We start from the raw sequence: 18,088 nt of genomic DNA, 5'->3' as shown, positions 1-18,088 counted from the left end.
ATTCAGCTGTTGCTAAATTCAGCTCTCCTTGTTACTTCTTGGTAATAATTACAGATGTCTTAAATTATATTTTCAACAGCATCGGTCTCTTTTGAAAACATCTTTCTCCACTAAAAATGCCCCTACTAGGCGTGCAGAAGACAGAGCTGTACTTAGTCTGTCATATATATGTATATGTATGTATGTATGTGCTGATAAATAAATTATTTATTAGCACAAATATAACAAATGTAACAAAAAGGCAACAGTAAAAAAAATATTGGGTTCTGTCTGGATGGTCTCTTGTGACAAGCCGAAGGACAGAAAATGGAAGTAGTGATCTTCCTCCCATATTTGGGCATACCGGGGGTTGTAATGCCTTTCTACGGGTAATCCTCAACATAATCGGAATCAGAAAAATTGTCATTGAGTAGTATGGTCATTAAGCATCTGATTTGATGACCCTTTTTGCTATGGTTGTTAAGTGAGATACCATGGGATTGTTATTGCGACCTTCCCTGATGTCTTCCCCATTTTGCTTGTGGAAAGGCCACAAATTGCAATCAAGTTGCCCTGGAACCATTGCAAATGCCACCCCTTTGCCTTGTGCCCAGATTGTGACCATACCACTGTGGGGATCCTGCAACGGTTGTAAGATGAGGACTGGCTGCAAGTCACCTTTTTCAGCACCATCGTACGTTTGAGCAGTCACTAAACCAATAGTTGTAACTTGAGGACTACCTGCATCAAAGGAAAGATGTAAATTAATTTCTTTCCATCTCAAAAACCTGTTGAAATAACCAGTACTGGTAGTCCTCGGCTAACAACACTTCATTTAGTGACCAACAGCACTGAAAAAAGAGACTTATGAGACTGTTCATCAAAAGAGACTTATGACTGTTCTATGACTTACAACCGTTGCAGTCTCCCCATGGTCATGTGATCAAAATGCAAAATGACACTTTGCAACTGGTTCATGTTTATGACGGTTGCGATAGCCCCGTGGTCATGGGATCCCCTTTTGCGACCGTCTGACAAGCAAGGTCGAGGAAGCCAGACTCACTTAACAACGTTACTAATTTAATCTCTGCAGTGATTCACTTTAACAACAGTGGCAAGAAAGGTCATAAAATGGGGCAAAACCCGCTTAACAAGTATCTCGCTTAACGACACGTTTTGGGCTCAGTTGGGTCGTAAGGCAAGGACACTCCGTATGTGGGATCATTACTATTCCAGGGAAGAGGGCCGTCAGTTGAGAAGGCCCACCTCCAAGGATGAAAGGCAGAAGGAGCCCACACCTCCTGGTACCCTTGGCTCTCGGGGGTACCCAGGCTCCCCCACCAGGGAGGCTCCCTTTATCTAGGGGGCTCGGATTCCTCCTCCACTCCCATCTCCACTTAGTTAGCTTTAATGACCCAGCTGGGAAGGCGTCCAGCTGCTTGGCGAGTGTCCAGTTCCTTCACCATCCGGGTGGCTCTCGATGCTTCAAAGTGTTGTGATACCACAGGGATAACGGAGCTTTACTACTGCCGTAAGCTAATAGCCCGTCCTTTTGCAGGGATTCTTGGGCACTTTTGCCTTCTCTAAGAAAGTTCCGAATTACGAGGCAGGTGAAAAATGGGTGCCAGAAGGGTGTCTTTGCAAAGTCACTTTCTCTTTTTGACTATGGAGGCCTATTGTTTTTTTTTAATTAGGGCTAAGTTTGATTCATAACCGTCACTTCTTTAGTGTGTCCATTAGCAGAAAACGGAGCAAGTTCTTGGGTTATTATTATTATTATTTTAACCCATTGGATGGTGACACCAAAAGAGAAGGAGACGACAGAAATTACTCCTCCTCCCATTGGGAGTAAAAGGCTGGTGGACTTGATAAGGATTGACTTGTTTGCTGTGTAGATTGGAGCCGACAGGCCGTTTCTCTCTTGCTCTGTGCTATACTCTGCTGGACAGCGTCAGTTGTGTAGCTGTTTGCGTTGTAACCTGCCACATTCTACATCCTTCAGATTATGTGCCGTAGAAGATTTAGCAATAGCAATAGCAGTTCGACTTATATACCGCTTCATAGGGCTTTCAGCCCTCTCTAAGCGGTTTACAGAGTCAGCATATCGCCCCCAACAACAATCCGGGTCCTCATTTCACCCACCTCGGAAGGATGGAAGGCTGAGTCAACCTTGAGCCGGTGAGATTTGAACCGCCGAACTGCAGAACTGCAGTCAGCTGAAGTAGCCTGCAGTGCTGCCTTTAACCACTGCGCCACCTTGGCTCATTTATATGTATAAATGTTTTTTTTTAATTAACCACATCAAAGCTCCACATTCCCGTGGCTAAGCGAGACAGTTAAGGGAACTTTGCCCCATTTTATGACCTTTCTTGTCCAGGGTTGTTAAGTGAATCGCTGCAATTAATAACATGGTTGTTAAGTGAATCTGGCTTCCCCATTGACTTTGCTCACCAAGTGGTCCCAAAAGGGGATCATATCACGCACACACACACCCGGGGACACTGCAACCGTCATAAGTATGAGTCGGTTGCCAAGAGTCTGAATTTTGATCGTGTAACCATGGGGATGCTGCTATGGTTGTAAGTGTGGAAAACGGTCATAAGATACCTTTTACAGGTGCTGTTGTAACTTTGGTCATTAAGTGAGTGGTTGTAAATCAAGGACTTAACAGTAGTCATATATTCAATAGGAACCCCTGTTTGGAACTCAAAATACTTCAAAAGTCTTAATAACGATCTTGTCTTTTCCTGCCCGGTGTACTTTCCCTTAATTCCCAATTGAAGATCCGAGAGAGGAGCAGCAAAACCAGGGAGCCCAGTTCTTAACACTTGGTGTTTCCTCCCCACCCGCCTGATAGTGGATTTTCGGAGATGGGCTGGCTCTGGCCTTGGTAGGGGGGCCTGGTTTGAAAGCTCCTGTGTGCCCTGCCTCTAAGAATAGCCCATCTGTTGCCTGAGATTAAAACATTTCGGATCCAGATGGTTAAAAGCTTAAATCGGCCTTTCCAAAGATACAAATGACCCATTTCTCTACACTTCAGCCGCCACAGTGCAGTGAGAAAATTTATGGCTCTGCGCGGAGCTCCTTTTGCCCATTGTCAGGCAGCGTCTCCCTCCTCTGGCGCTCGGGGTGCTTTCGGGCTCACTTGCCATTGGCTTTATTAAAAGTGACTTTTAGCAGCATGTCGTTTCAAGCGCTCGAACCACGCCAGGCGAAAAGCGAGCATTAAGTACAAATATCACAGATATTGTTTGCCAAGCAAGCGCCCTTAAATTAAGTTAATTTGTGGTGAGTTTCGAAACGGGCTAAGTCGGGACTTGTTTCCTTTTGGTTAAGAAGAGCATCCAGCAGACAAGAAAGCTAATTTAGTTGTGAGCTGCATGTGGTAGGGAAGCGTTGTCGTTCCTTAACCATAAAACATGATAAAATAATGCAGAGTCCTACTTCTCTAAATCAGGGTGGGATTAACTAAGGTTGGCAGCCATTCTGTGGTCCTGTTCAGCTAGCCAACTCCTGTAATCTTCTGGGCTGAGGAATTTCCCCTTCTTTCCTGCAAGCGAATAACTCTTCCACGGATATAATAAAATACATGCATTTGTGACTCTAAGACCATGATCTGCTTTGGATTTAACCTAAGGGTGGACAGCCAGTAGCCCTTGGAGTCCTCCCACCATCCCACCATCTGAAAACTAAGGACACATATCCCTACTTTGAGGTAGAAGGCATATGAAACTTTTATGTAAGTAAGCCAGGGGTTCTCCAATCTTGGCAACTTTAAGACTTGTGGACTTCAACTCCCAGAATTCCTCAGCCAGCACGGCTGCATCCGCAAATCTTAAAGTTGCCAAGTTTGGAGACCCCTGAGCCATAAATTAGGCATAGCACAATTAACAAAACTAAGTCCCACAAATTTCCTCCCAGTGGAAGTATCCTGCTGATGTTCATAATACAGAGTCACCCACTGGGCCCTCAACTTGGCCATCACACCTGATGATGCATGTGCATCAAAAGCTTGCCCATTCCTGGCTTAGCCCGATCCATTATGATTTGTAAAGAATATGCTGGCTAGGGAATTCTGGGAGTTGAAGTCCATGCTTTGCAGATGGAGGAATACTGGAAGTTGAAGCACATCTAGCCATGTTTGAAAAACACTGCTCTGAGGGGAGGGGGAGTGTGTGTGTGAGTGTACCTTTAGGTGGGTGGGTGGGTGGGTGGGTAGATAGATGGATGGATGGATGGATGGATGGATGGATGGATGGATGGATGGATTTTACTCATCAGATTCTTCAGGGTTGCTTATTTGCTATGTTGAGAACTTAAAGTACTGGTTATACTGATGAAGCTCTTGATGTTGGTGGGGGCCAATCCATACTTCAGGGGAGAAGAAGAAGAGGGACAAGATACCAATGGAGATAGACAGAAATCCTCAATGTACTATCATCCCCATGAATGGCTTAAGATATTACCGGTTTAATGTATTTTGTACATTTGAATCCTGCTTTTCATGCATGGATCCGCAATAAGCAATTTGAATGTAAAACAATGTGTTTTACAGAGAGGCTCTCTGTATTTGCTGAATAGTAATAGAAACTTGGCATTATGCAAACCCCTGCAAGATTGAGGAGAGTAGCAAGGATGGCAGATTGTAGACAGCAGTCAGGAAAATTCCCTGATTGCAGTCAAAGGAATGAGGATGGGATAAAGCAGATTTTAGCTGGTTTCAAGGGTTTAAATGCTGAAACACTTGTATTACAATTTCCCCCCCCATTTAAAAACCTTTCTTGGTAGGAAACTAACTGACATACTATGAACAGTGTGGAATGGAGCTGGTCTAAATCAGCTATACCTTTAAGGTGTAATTGTACTTGGGATAAACCCTTGGTCAAATTCAGAGCAGGGTTGAATTTCTACTCTGTGCTGATTTCTCCTTCCCAGTTTTTTAAAGAGTTCGGAATGTTTTATCTGGTGACTCAGCTGATTTTTAAACTGCCACTTAGAAAAATTGAATGTACTTGGGATCAAATGTTCCAGGTTTCTTTTCTAACTCAAACATACAATAGAATTAAAAACTTACAGCCACCCTTTTGTCTTTTGTAATCTATTCCATATGAAGAACTAGTTAAGCAGCATTATTTAACGATTAGAGCAAAAGGTATTCTGTACTGACGGAGGATTCAAGATCTACCACCCATCGGTCATAACTCTAGACCAGAGGCCAATCCCCACTTTTAAAAGCATAAGTAACAGATAAAATCTATTTTAGAGTACTCCCCCGCAGATTAACACGCCTAATATGTTTCAGAATGGTTTGAGCTGAGACAAATTGCTTACTGCTTTTTAATTAACCTATGTATTACTACCTACGCTCTGGTTAACATAGCACAATAGAATAATCCACTTTGTTCCCTTTACACAAGGAGCACAAAGTGCCATTCCTGAACCTTAAAAACAAAAACATCAACCATTCAGTAATTAAGGGAGGAAGAAGAATGATATCCATGTCCCCCAATGTGGTGCTCCTCATGGAAGAGGCTGAGTTGGGGGGATGCTTCAGAGACAGTTGACTTGCAATCATTGGCTTAGTGACGTTTCAAAGTTAAAATGGCACTGAAAAAATTTATAACCTGTCCTCACACTTATGTCTGCTGTATGTTAAATTAAATTTCAACCATCCTGAACCATTTTTTGTTTTTCTTTTCTTTCAGGGAAAAATGCTGATCATCCAATTGTGAGGACCGGTGACAACTGAGCGCTGGTGGCGTGCCAAGAGTGGGGACAGTTGTCTTTGCCGTGCTAACCGTCCTTAATCTGAACTGCCAGTAGCGCCCCTTGCCGTTTTGGGGTTGCACGGGAGAACCCCGATAAGCCTAGGAAGCAGCCCCGCGCAAAACAGGATGTTTGGACGATGATGATGGCAAGGAAGCAAGATGTCCGCATTCCCACCTACAACATCAGTGTGGTGGGCTTGTCCGGGACGGAGAAAGAGAAAGGCCAGTGCGGCATCGGGAAGTCCTGCCTCTGTAATCGGTTTGTGCGGCCGAGGGCAGACGACTTCCACTTGGACCACACCTCCGTTCTCAGCACCAGTGACTTTGGGGGACGGGTGGTTAACAATGACCACTTCCTGTACTGGGGAGAAGTGGTGCGCTCCCTGGAGGACTGTGTGGAATGTAAAATGCACGTTGTGGAGCAGACCGAGTTCATCGACGACCAGACTTTCCAGCCGCACCGCAGCACCGCCTTGCAGCCGTATATCAAGAGGGCCGCGGCCACCAAGCTGGCCTCCGCCGAAAAGCTCATGTACTTTTGCACCGACCAGCTCGGCCTGGAGCAAGACTTCGAGCAGAAGCAGATGCCCGACGGGAAGCTGCTGGTGGACGGCTTCCTCCTCTGCATCGACGTCAGCCGTGGCATGAACAGGAACTTCGATGAGCAGCTCAAGTTCGTCTCCAACCTCTACAACCAGCTTGCCAAGACGAAGAAGCCCACCGTGGTGGTGCTGACCAAGTGCGACGAAGGCGTGGAGCGCTACATCCGGGACGCCCACACGTTCGTCTTCAGCAAAAAGAACCTCCAGGTGGTGGAGACCTCGGCCAGGTCCAACGTGAACGTCGACTTGGCCTTCAGCACTTTGGTGCAGCTGATCGACAAAAGCCGGGGGAAGACTAAAATCATCCCCTACTTCGAGGCTTTGAAACAACAGAGCCAGCAGATAGCTGCCGCCAAGGACAAGTACGAGTGGCTGGTGAGCCGGATTGTTAAAAACCACAATGAAACCTGGGTCAACGTCTCGCGAAAGATGCAATCCTCTCCGGAATATCAGGATTATGTCTACTTGGAAGGGACTCAGAAAGCAAAGAAGCTTTTCTCACAACACATCTTTCGCCTGAGGCAAGAGCATATCGAGCGCAGGAAAAAGATGTACCTGGCCATGTTGCCTCTCGCCTTCGACGCCCTGATCCCAAACCTGGATGAAATCAACCATCTGAGTTGCATCAAAGTGGAGAAGCTGCTGGAGACCAAGCCGGACTTCTTGAAGTGGTTCGTCGTGCTTGAGGAGACGCCCTGGGACGCCACCAGCCACATCGACAACATGGAGAACGACCGCATCCCCTTCGATGTTATGGACACCTTGGCGGCCCAGCAGCTCTACGAGACCCACCTGGAGAAGCTGAGGAACGAGAGGAAGAGGGCAGAAATGAGAAGGGCTTTCAAGGAGAATCTGGAGACGTCTCTTTTCATCACCCCGGGAAAGCCTTGGGAGGAAGCTCGCAGTTTCATCATGAACGAGGATTTTTACATGTGGCTAGAAGAATCGGTGTACCTGGACATTTACGGTCGGCATCAGAAGCAGATCATCGAGAAGGCCAAGGAGGACTTCCAGGAGCTGCTCCTGGAGTATTCGGAACTCTTCTACGAGCTGGAGCTCGATGCCAAACCCAGCAAAGAAAAAATGGGGGTCATCCAGGACGTCTTGGGGGAAGAGCAGAGGTTTAAAGCGTTGCAAAAGCTGCAGGCCGAACGAGACGCCCTGATCTTGAAACACATCCACTTTGTCTACCATCCCACCAAGGACACCTGTCCCAGCTGCCCAGCTTGCGTAGATGCTAAGATAGAGCACTTAATAAGTTCCAGGTTTATCAGGCCCTCGGATCGCAATCAGAAGAACTTGCTTTCCGATTCCAACATTGACCGCATCAACTTAGTCATCCTCGGGAAAGACGGACTCGCCCGTGAGCTAGCCAACGAGATCCGAGCTCTTTGCACGAACGACGACAAGTACGTGATAGACGGGAAAATGTATGAGCTCTCCTTGAGACCCATTGAAGGGAACGTCCGGCTCCCCGTTAACTCTTTCCAGACGCCCACCTTTCAGCCCCACGGCTGCCTCTGCCTTTATAACTCTAAGGAGTCCCTGTCTTACGTGGTGGAGAGCATCGAGAAGAGTCGAGAGTCCACCCTCAGCCGAAGGGACAACCACCTCGCTCACCTTCCTCTCACCCTGATTCTGGTGAACAAGAGAGGGGACACCAGTGGAGAAACCCTGCACAGCTTAATACAGCAAGGCCAGCAGATTGCGAGTAAATTGCAGTGCGTGTTCCTCGACCCGGCTTCTACCGGCATAGGATACGGGCGCAACATTAACGAAAAGCAGATCAGCCAAGTCCTGAAAGGCTTGCTGGATTCGAAGCGCAACTTAAACCTGATGAGCTCAACCGCAAGCCTTAAAGATCTGGCCGACATCGACCTTCGGATCGTCATGTGCTTGTTGTGCGGAGACCCTTTCAACGCCGACGACATCCTTCTCCCCGTTCTTCAGTCCCAAACCTGCCGGCCCTCCCCTTCTGGAAGTAGCAATGCGGTGTTACTCGAGTACCCCATTGGACCCCACAAGAGGCGCATCGAGCTCTCCTTGCTCTCTTTCCACTCCGCCTTCAGCATCCGCAAAAGCTGGCTGGTCCACGGCTACATTTTGTTTTACTCTGCCAGGCGCAAGGCATCTCTGGCTATGTTGCGTGCCTTTCTTTGCGAAGTGCAGGACATCATCCCCGTTCAGATTGTGGCGCTCACGGAGGGCTCCATCGACGTCCTGGACAACGACCTGAGCCGGGAGCAGCTGACCGAGGGGGAGGAGATCGCCCAGGACATCGAAGGGAAATTCACGAGCATCCCCTGCAGCCAGCCTCAGCACAAGCTGGAAGTCTTCCACCTGTTCTTCAAGGACGTGGTGGAGAGGAAGAACATCATTGAGGCGACCCACATGTACGACAATGCGGCGGAGGCCTGCAGCACCACGGAGGAAGTCTTCAATTCTCCCCGGGCGGGCTCCCCTCTCTGCAATTCCAACCTGCAGGATTCCGAAGAGGACGTCGAGCCCCCCAGCTACAGCCCTTTCCGCGACGATGGCTCCATGCCTGCCTTGTCCAAGGACCTGTCCAAGCTCTCCATGGAGCTGGAGAGCAACGATGGGATTTCGGTCTTCTCCGTGATGAGCACTTTCGAAAGCAAGCTGAACAGCAAGGTTCCTCCGCCGGTGAAACCAAAGCCCGCCGTCCACTTCGATATTACCAAGGGGGATCTCTCTTACTTGGAGCAAGGGCACCGAGAGGGGCAACGGAAACCCGTCTCCTCCAGCAGCTGGCCGCCTACCGATGGCTTCGACCCTTCGGATTATGCCGAGCCGATGGACGCCGTGGTCAAACCCAGGAGCGAGGAGGAGAACATCTACTCCGTGCCTCACGACAGCACCCAGGGCAAAATCATCACCATTCGGAACATCAACAAAACCCAGTCCAACGGGAGCGGCAACGGGTCGGACAGCGAGATGGACACCGGGTCGTTGGAGCGGGGGCGCAAGGTGTCGCTGACCAGCAAGCCGGTGCTGTATCGGACCCGGTGTACGAGACTCGGGCGCTTTGCCAGTTTCAGGACCAGTTTCAGCATAGGCAGCGATGACGAGCTGGGGCCCATCAGGAAGAAAGAGGAAGACCAGACGTCCCAGGGCTACAAAGGAGATAACGCTGTCATTCCCTACGAGACAACGGACGAAGACCCCAGGAAAAGAAATATCTTACGTAGCTTGAGAAGGACCACCAAGGTAATGTGTGTGTGTGTACGTCTGGGGGTGTCTTTAACTCCAAATCGTGTGGTGTGACAGCTATTAGAGCAGAGGTGGGAGAACCATATTCCTTTTATGACTTGTGGGCTCCGACTCCCAGAATTCCAGAGCCAGCTACGTGGCACGACAAAACTGCGCTCCACTAAAGCGTGCCCGATTAAACCGCCTCGCTGACGTCATCAGCAGGGCGACAACAGCGACTGCGGAGAAAAAAGGGCGCTTTAAATAGCGCTTTGAAAGCAAGCCGATTCAAGTTAAGGTAAGGGTTAGGTTTAGGGTTAGGTTAAGGGTTAGGGTTAGGTTAAGGGTTAGGGTTAGGTTAAGGGTTAGGGTTAGGTTTAGGGTTAGGATTAGGATTAGGTTTAGGGGGGTTAGGTTTAGGTTTAGGGGTTAATTTTAGCTTTAGCGTTTACAGTGTGCTTTTTTCGTCGCACTGTGATGACGTCAGCTACGTGGTTTCGTCGAGCGCGCTTTAGTCGAACGCGGTTTTGTGGTGGAACCGCCAGCTATGCTGGCTCTGGAATTCTGGGAGTCGAAGTCCACAAGTCACAAAAGGGCCATGGTTTCCCACTCCTGCATTAATCCCACTGAACAATAATTAGGAGTGGTTTGCCATGTTTAAAGAGGGGGGGTTTATGGATATTTATGGAATAGAGGGCTGCATGTCTCTGTAAGATTTGGGCAATTTATTTGCTATTCAGAAGCATCTATCTATATGTGAGAAACATTGGGGACAAATGCAACAAACCCTTCCCGCATTGATTTAAAGATAACATTTTGGTTTCAGAAATTCAGGTGCTGGATTAGAACTCAGAAGACTGACCTTGGATCAGTCACTCTTCCTCTCAGCCCAACTCATGGTGGTTGTGTGGGAACCCATAAGGAAGGAGTACTATTTACACGGCCTTGAGTTGCACAGGAATAAGGGAGGGCTACTCCGATAAGGCAAATTCTCACGAGACCCTGTACCCTTTGCATTGCGAGAAGGTAGCCAGCAGTAATGCTGCAGAAGTTTAGAGGGTCTGTCCAATAAGTGTAAGAAAAGCATTTTAATCAGATATTAGTCCAATATTCCCCCTCCCCCCCCCCACGTAAGATTTCATATCTGCCTTTTAAATCCAGCTTCAGAAAGCAATTTTCAAATAAGCAGCTGGCCCTTTTGAAAAAGAATGAATTTTGAAGAGCCCGGTTGTCAAGTGTACAATATGGACTTTTTGTGTTTCCACTTATTTTCCTGGAACCTCGTTACTGTTTCTGGTTGGTAGTAAGACATCACAATTACGCCTGAAAGGACAGATTGCAACGTCAGTAGGAAGTGGCGGATAATAACGTTTTCATTTCTCATGTGATCTCCACCCCCCACCCCCCTTTCCCTTTAATCTATACTTTTGCAGAGGAGTTTGAAACGACATCTGAAAATATTCCTTTTCTTCCACGGAAGGAAGGACCTGGTCTCTTTAAACAAGGCTGTGTGGCTGCTTTGCAAAACGGTGGTGATTTCATTCTTGCTGCGGTTGTCCCTCTGCCAGCGGGGTGGACTTCTCCGCATTGGCAGGAGGGCTCTGTTACTGGAAGAGGGGTGGGGTGGGGTGGGGGGGATACAAAAGCAAGCCAGATAGGTTTTTTTGTTTTTTTTAATGCTCTCTGTTTGGAAAAGCTTCGACAATGACTCAGAGCTTGCTACTTCAAAAAAAACACAACCCTACTATATTTAAAATTACATGACGGCTGCATGCATTGCAAGCCGAAAGCAGGAATAAAAGCTAACCCTTTTTCCTCCCGGTCTACAATGGCATCTTACATCTCCTAATTGTAATCACAACCCTTGATTAGAAAGGGTATGAATATTATTAACTCTTCCATTCCTTTATGGGGCGAGGGGGGGGGGGAAACCCTCGAGGCTCCTTCTTGTACCAGGCCATCTGTTTGAACTGTTAGTGTAAAGAAAAGAGTAAAATTGGGCTTCGAGAGAGAGAGAGAGAGGGAGAGAGAGAGAGAGAGAGAGAGAGAGAGAGAGAGAGAGAGTCACTGGCCAAGAGGTCCTTTCCAGCAGTTTGCAGAAATTCGAACTCGCCATCCAGACATGAACAAAACCTGCTCCCTGGAAAATTCAGGGTGGGGAGATGGAATTATTGTTTAATCAGTAGAGCAGTGTTTCTCAACCTTGGCCACTTGAAGATGTCCGGACTTCAACTCCCAGAATTCCCCAGCCAGCGAATGCTGGCTGGGGAATTCTGGGAGTTGAAGTCCGGACATCTTCAAGTTGCCAAGGTTGAGAAACACTGCAGTAGAGGGAGCTCAGACAGGCCACGAAGCTCAGTGGGTAGGGTTTCAAAGCTGGCGCGAGGGAAAGTTTAAATAACCGGAAAGATTTTTCTACCTATTGCTCTTCTGGAAGTTCAGGCACAGGCAGTCCTTGACTTATGACCACAATTGAGCCCAGCATTTCTGTTGCTAAACGAGGTGATTGTTAAATGAGCTTCGCCCCATTTTGTGACCCTTTTTTGCCACTGTTGTTAAGTGAGCCACTGCATCTAAGTCAGTGTTTCTCAACCTTGGCAACTTGAAGATGTCTGGACTTCAAGTCCCAGAATTCCCCAGCCAGCGAATGCTGGCTGGGGAATTCTGGGACTTGAAGTCCAGACATCTTCAAGTTGCCAAGGTTGAGAAACACTGATCTAAGTGAATCATGAGGCCGTTAAACGAATCTGGCTTCCACTCGTCAGTTGCCAGGTGCCCAAATTTTGATCCTGTGGCCATGGGGGATGATATGCACGAAAATCAGCCGTAAGTCACTTTTTTCCTGTGCCGTTGTAACTCCGAACGGTCACTGAACCAGTGGTTGTAAGTCAAGGACTACCTAATGAACACGTCGGCTGTTAAACAGCTTCCACAGTTGTAAAGCAGCCACTGTGATTGTCAAGAGATGCCATGATTCCTAGGGGTGCGCTTTGGCCAAACTGGGAGAAATCGCTGGTTTTCAGCAAAACTCTCGTAAAAATCCGATTGTGTGACTGCGGGATGCTGTAGGTGGCTGTAAATGCAGCCCTTTTGCCAAGTTTGGTCACATGAGGGAGATGGTCATCAGAACTTTAAACCAGGGGGTAGGTAGCCCCAAGGTAGGTCTATCAAAAATTTGGACACTTGCTAAGCAACCGGTCGTAAGTTGAGGACCAACTGTATTGCAAGTGGATTTCAGAGTGGAGGGTGTTCCTTGCCATGTTGCGCCTTCTCTAAAAGTCTTCATTTATTCTTCAGCCACCTTTCAGCCAGGCATGGGGGAGCCTCTTTGCGGCTCAATTTTGGGGCTTATTTCCCCGATAGATAGAAATGTGTTATAAAAGGGATGGACCTCACAGTTTATTAATAGGTAAAAGAGGCCTTTGTGTCCATCTTTTTTATTTCTATGTCCATACAGGCAGCTGGCCAAGATCATGGCTATCGGCCATATTGCAAAGTTAATATGGCTCAGGCATTTAAACCAGGACTGCCTTTGCTGCTTCATTAGGCCTGTTCTCAACGGACTGTGTCATCATGGATTTCTAGCTGCTTCTGTCACATTGATTTTTTCCATGATAAATCAAACTTTGCTTTTTAGTTCAAGAGCTGACTCAGCATATGCTGGAAGTCACTTCTGAAACATGAAAACAATGAACTGAATCCATTAAATACTTTCCCCGTTTAAATATAGCAGGAGAATCCTAACAAGTTTTGGACTCAAAAAAAATGGAAGACCGGGTCGATCCCATCTGTAGAAAAGAGTTTACACAGTTCATTATCCCCAAGTATTATTGGGCTAGAACTCACCGTCTCCTGGTTTCTAGCCTGGTGTCTTGACCACTAGACCAAGCTGCCTCTCTCAATTGTCATTCACTAACACTGCCTCAAAGCAGAAATCTGCGGGCTGAAAGGTATTAGGACACTCACTGGGAATGGAGACATCTTACAGTTTTTCAGAATATGTTCCTTTAAATGTATTTCCACTCTTCTCTTGCTGGCCTAGAATGTCTGTTTTTGTGCAGCCCTTCAGGGTTATGAATGAGACGGTGGGAAAACCACCCTGGAGCGTGTTAGACTCCCTCTGAGAGGTGTTCTAGCTTTTAGGTTGTCCCAGAGCGCTCTGGTCAGGAAAAAGTAGTGTTATCTCCAAAAAATCCTCATTTCGCCTATTTCCATTCTTGAAATAATATCCACAAATAGCATAAAGACGAGAGCATCAAGGTTTACATCTAGCATCCCTTTCCCTGTGCAAGCTTTTCAACCGATTGAGATCTAATAATACTTTGCTCTTTCAGTTTGTGTAGCTGAAGTGCTGGTTGTAAATCACCTGGGCTTTTAAAAAGCTGGCTCCTTTTATTCTCGCTTACGGTCAGGATGCTATATATATATATATAGCTGTTACCTTTTGGATTTATCCCTCAATAAATCACTGTATGGTAAGCAGTGTAGGATAGCAGAAGTTACAAGCATCTTCCTCCGAGGTGAATCGATGCACCTTGTATAATCTTGAAATATAATCTGCTAGGGTGAGTGGACAAGGAAAAAAGACACACTCAGTCTTCATACACATCAGAGGACTTCAGCGTATGATCTTGTTCGCTGAAGTCACCCACAATAATAAATATCCCTTGAATCGTTTGGCCTAACCACTTTAAGTCTGATTGAGTCAAGAAATTTCACCGAATTATAATTCGGCTGATGGATGGTTTGCAAATAGTCCTCGATTTATGACCGCATTTGAATCCAACATCTTGGCTAAGCGAGACTTGCCAAGTGAGTTTTGCCCCGTTTTACGATCTTTCGTGCCTCAGTCGTTAAGTGCATCACTGCAGTTGATAAGTTAGTAGCATCGTTGTTAAGTGAAGCTGGCCTCCCTCTTGACTTTTCTTTGTAGAAGGTTGCAAAAGGGGATCATGTGACCAGGACACTGCGACTGTCATAAATACGAGTCAGTTGCCAAGCATCTGAATTTGGAGCATGTGGCCATGGGAATGGTGCAACGATCATAAGTGTGGGAAAACAGCCACGTCACTTTTTTCAGTGCATTTGTAACTTCAAACAGTCACTAAATGAATGGTTGTAATTCGAGGACTACCTGTATTTTATCGATAGATAGAATTTAAGCTGTTATTAAGTTTCGAATGGTTGCAATGAATGGTTGCAATTCGAGGACTACCTGTATTTTATCGATAGATAGAATTTAAGCTCTTATTAAGTTTCGGTTACCTGGTTTCATTTCTTGTTAAAGTATCTGCTTATCTTCGTACAGAGATGTTCTTTCTCTTTGGTCTGAAAATAAATGGACACACACACACACACACACACACACACACACACACACACACACACACACACACACCTTGTTGTTACAAGCAAGTATTGTTCAAAATATCCTTCTGTCACCAGAACCTTAGAAGAGGAAGTTGTATGGAAATAGACTAAACAGGAAATAGACAATGGAGAGGGTGAGAAGTTTCCTGGGGCCACATAGTTCAGGAGATGTCCTCAAGGATTGGTATTTCATCCAGGCCACAGATTTCTTTCTTTCTTTCTTTTCCTTTTTTGAGCTTAAAATAACAAAACATCTGTCCTTGTACGTTGGGACCCTCATTGTAATTGAGTCACACCCCACTTATTGTTTTTTTTAATTATTACAGTGTGTCCATCTTCTCAGGTTTCCTGCCAACTTCCTCACCTTGAAAAAGTAAATTACTATTTTTATGATGAAAAGTAATCGTATATTTCTTTCTTTCTTTTTTTGTTTGATTGTGTGTGTGTGTGTATATGGGGGAAAGGGGGAGCTACAAAACTACATCCGATGCCAACTGGCTCCTGTCACTCAGTGATTTGAGATTTGCAAAAGTAGTTATATGGGGCAAATTTTAGGATTAAAGAGCTATTTATGAGGTTCCCCTTGTGACTGGTGGCTGATTGTTTCGGCGATATTTCCTTACCTAAACAGAGAAGCAGGATGACCACAGGTGGGCAAAGAAGCAGTGGGAGCAACTTCCGACTTGCCCATTGACTTTCCCTGCATAAAGCTAGTCGGGAACTTTCGAAGTCAAAAAGTGACTGGTAACAGTTTGGGAGCACTGAAGCGCATCAACTTTGCAAAAATTTGCATCCCATGGGAGTCATGGGCCTTGAATTTGGGGTGCATTCTGTAAGCTCATTTGAGGTACATCGATACAAAAAGTTCTTCCTGTACGATGCATCGTTTCGCTCAATTGAAGGTTACAAATTGAGATTGAGAGATTGAGATTTATTAGATTTATATGCCGCCCTTTCTCCCAAGGACTCAGGGCGGCGTACAACAATTAAAAGAAACACATAATACAAAAGTTTAAAAAAAATTAAATGGCATATCCCAAACCCAATTAAAATTGACAATACATTTTTTAAAAAAGAATTCAAATTAAAATTAACAGTGATCAATAAGTTATTTTGTTTTGTTCAAGCCAGGCTGGCTTGCTGGAAAAGCCAACTTTTTATCAGACATGAAAAATTATTGAAATGAAGGACATGAAAGAATAGTATAGTATAGTATGTGTATGTATGTATGTATGTATGTATGTATGTATGTATGTATGTATGTATGTATATATATATGATGCCTGTTAATTCTGCTTCCTCATCTTTTTATATCCAAATATTGTGGATCAAATCTCTGTTTGATTTGGAAGATTCAGGATTGTCTCAGCCAGTCATCCTTCCTTCCTTCCTTCCTTCCTTCCTTCCTTCCTTCCTTCCTTCCTTCCTTCCTTCCTTTCTCTCTCTCTCTCTCTCTCTCTCTCTCTCTCTTTCTTTCTTTCTTTCTTTCTTTCTTTCTTTCTTTCTTTCTTGTATATTTGAAAGAGAGGCTTGGTTCAGGATTCTGATTTGGGGATTTAATCCTTCTCTTATGCAATCTCTGATCGGTGATTGTTTTCATTTGTCTTCTTTTCTATACAGGCAGTCCTTGACTTACGACCACAATCGAGCTGACAATTTCCTTGGCTAAGTGAGATGTTTGTTAACTAAATTTTGCTCCATTTTGTGACCTTTCTTGCCACAATTGTTAAGGCAATCATGGCGGGTGTTAAGTAATTAAGACTGTTGTTAAGTGAATCTGGCTTCCCCCTTGACTTTACTCGTCAGAAGGTCGCAAAAGGGGACCAGTGATCCTGGGACACTGCAACCACCATAAATATCAACCAGGTTGCTAAACATCCAAATTTTGATCACATAACCATGAGGCTGCTGCAGCGGTCGTAAGTGTGAATAATGGTCATGGGTCACTTTTTTCAGTGCCGTTGTAACTTCGGACAGTCACTACATGAACGGTTGTAAGTCGAGGACCAACTGTAGCTTGTGGTTCAGTGTTTAATGATCCTCTGCTGCTCATCTTCATCCTGAATGAATCTACTGGCTCTTGTCATGGTTCTTCTAAGCCAGTCTTGGCACAAAACACCTTTCACGCCATTGTTTTCGAAACAAAATTGTGTGTGATCTGCATTGTGGTGCCTTAATCTGGGGGGGAGCGGAACAGATTTTCCCTCGTTCCCTTTTGTCATCTTTGACGCCTGTTGCTATTTTGAATTCCCTGCCACTCGGTGTATAAATATGCTCATCCTTATTTTGGTTGCGCTGAGCCTATTTTTCTCGTGGCTTGTGTTGTGACATATCCCTTGAATGGCTCTCTGCTTTTTTATGTAACGTTTTCCAACTGGTATTATTTATTGGTTAGCTTCCTGCTTGCAGAAGCTCATGGTGGCATAGTCACAGCTCCTCCCCTCCCCCCTCCCCATTTTCCCACCATCACAAGCCTGCCGCGGCTCATGGATGGGCAGAGGGTGGCTGACCCAAAGATACCAGAGAGACTCCGAATCTTGGTGGCCCTGTGTTGAGTCTGGTATCTCCTATACCAGTGTTTCTCAACCTTGGCAACTTGAAGAGGTCTGGACTTCAACTCCCAGAATTCCCCAGCCAGCATTCGCTGGCTGGGGAATTCTGGGAGTTGAAGTCCAGACCTCTTCAAGTTGCCAAGGTTGAGAAACACTGTCCTATACAATGGCTCTCATGTCACATTTATTTCTTATTTCTTTCTTTATTAGATTTTTATGCCACTTTTATTACTTTATAAGTGACTCAAGGTGACAAGTATACACAATACTCCTTTCTCTTCCTGTTTTCCCTATAACAATCTTGTAAGGTAGGTTGGGCTGAGAGAGAGAGTAACTGGCCCAAAGTCACCTAGCTGCTCTCGTACCTAACGTGTGATTAGAACTCAGCGTCTCCTGGAGATTGACCTAAAGACATCCAGCCAAATTCATGCCTAAGGTGGGACTAGAACTCACCGCCTCCTGATTTCTAAACCAGCACCTTAACCATTACACAGAACTGAATATTGCAGGCATAATTAAACAAATGTGATTTACTAGCAATTTCAGATATATGGATCCCATTTGTCTAATCAGATATAAGGTTTTTAAGTGAAATGTGAAATGTCTT

General features: G+C 45.7%; 1 protein-coding gene across 1 annotated transcript in view; it reads left to right on the top strand.

Annotated features, from left to right (window-relative positions):
- The window catches only part of ARHGAP35 (Rho GTPase activating protein 35), a 50,453-nt gene that overhangs the window by 9,041 nt on the left and 23,324 nt on the right, over positions 1-18,088 (top strand). The window contains exon 2 of the mRNA XM_087727983.1: positions 5,685-9,577. Within this exon, the coding sequence (XP_087584109.1) occupies positions 5,885-9,577 (3,693 nt within the window). The 5' untranslated portion in view covers positions 5,685-5,884. The remainder of the gene's footprint in view (positions 1-5,684; positions 9,578-18,088) is intronic.

This window comes from Thamnophis sirtalis, unplaced genomic scaffold (genome assembly GCF_051295495.1).
Source record: "Thamnophis sirtalis isolate CommonGarterSnake01/CBP01778 unplaced genomic scaffold, rThaSir2_p1.2 scaffold_13, whole genome shotgun sequence".
Classification (NCBI taxonomy): Eukaryota; Metazoa; Chordata; class Lepidosauria; order Squamata; family Natricidae; genus Thamnophis; species Thamnophis sirtalis.
Note: the sequence above shows the minus strand (reverse complement) of the source record. Positions and strands in the feature narration are given on the sequence as shown.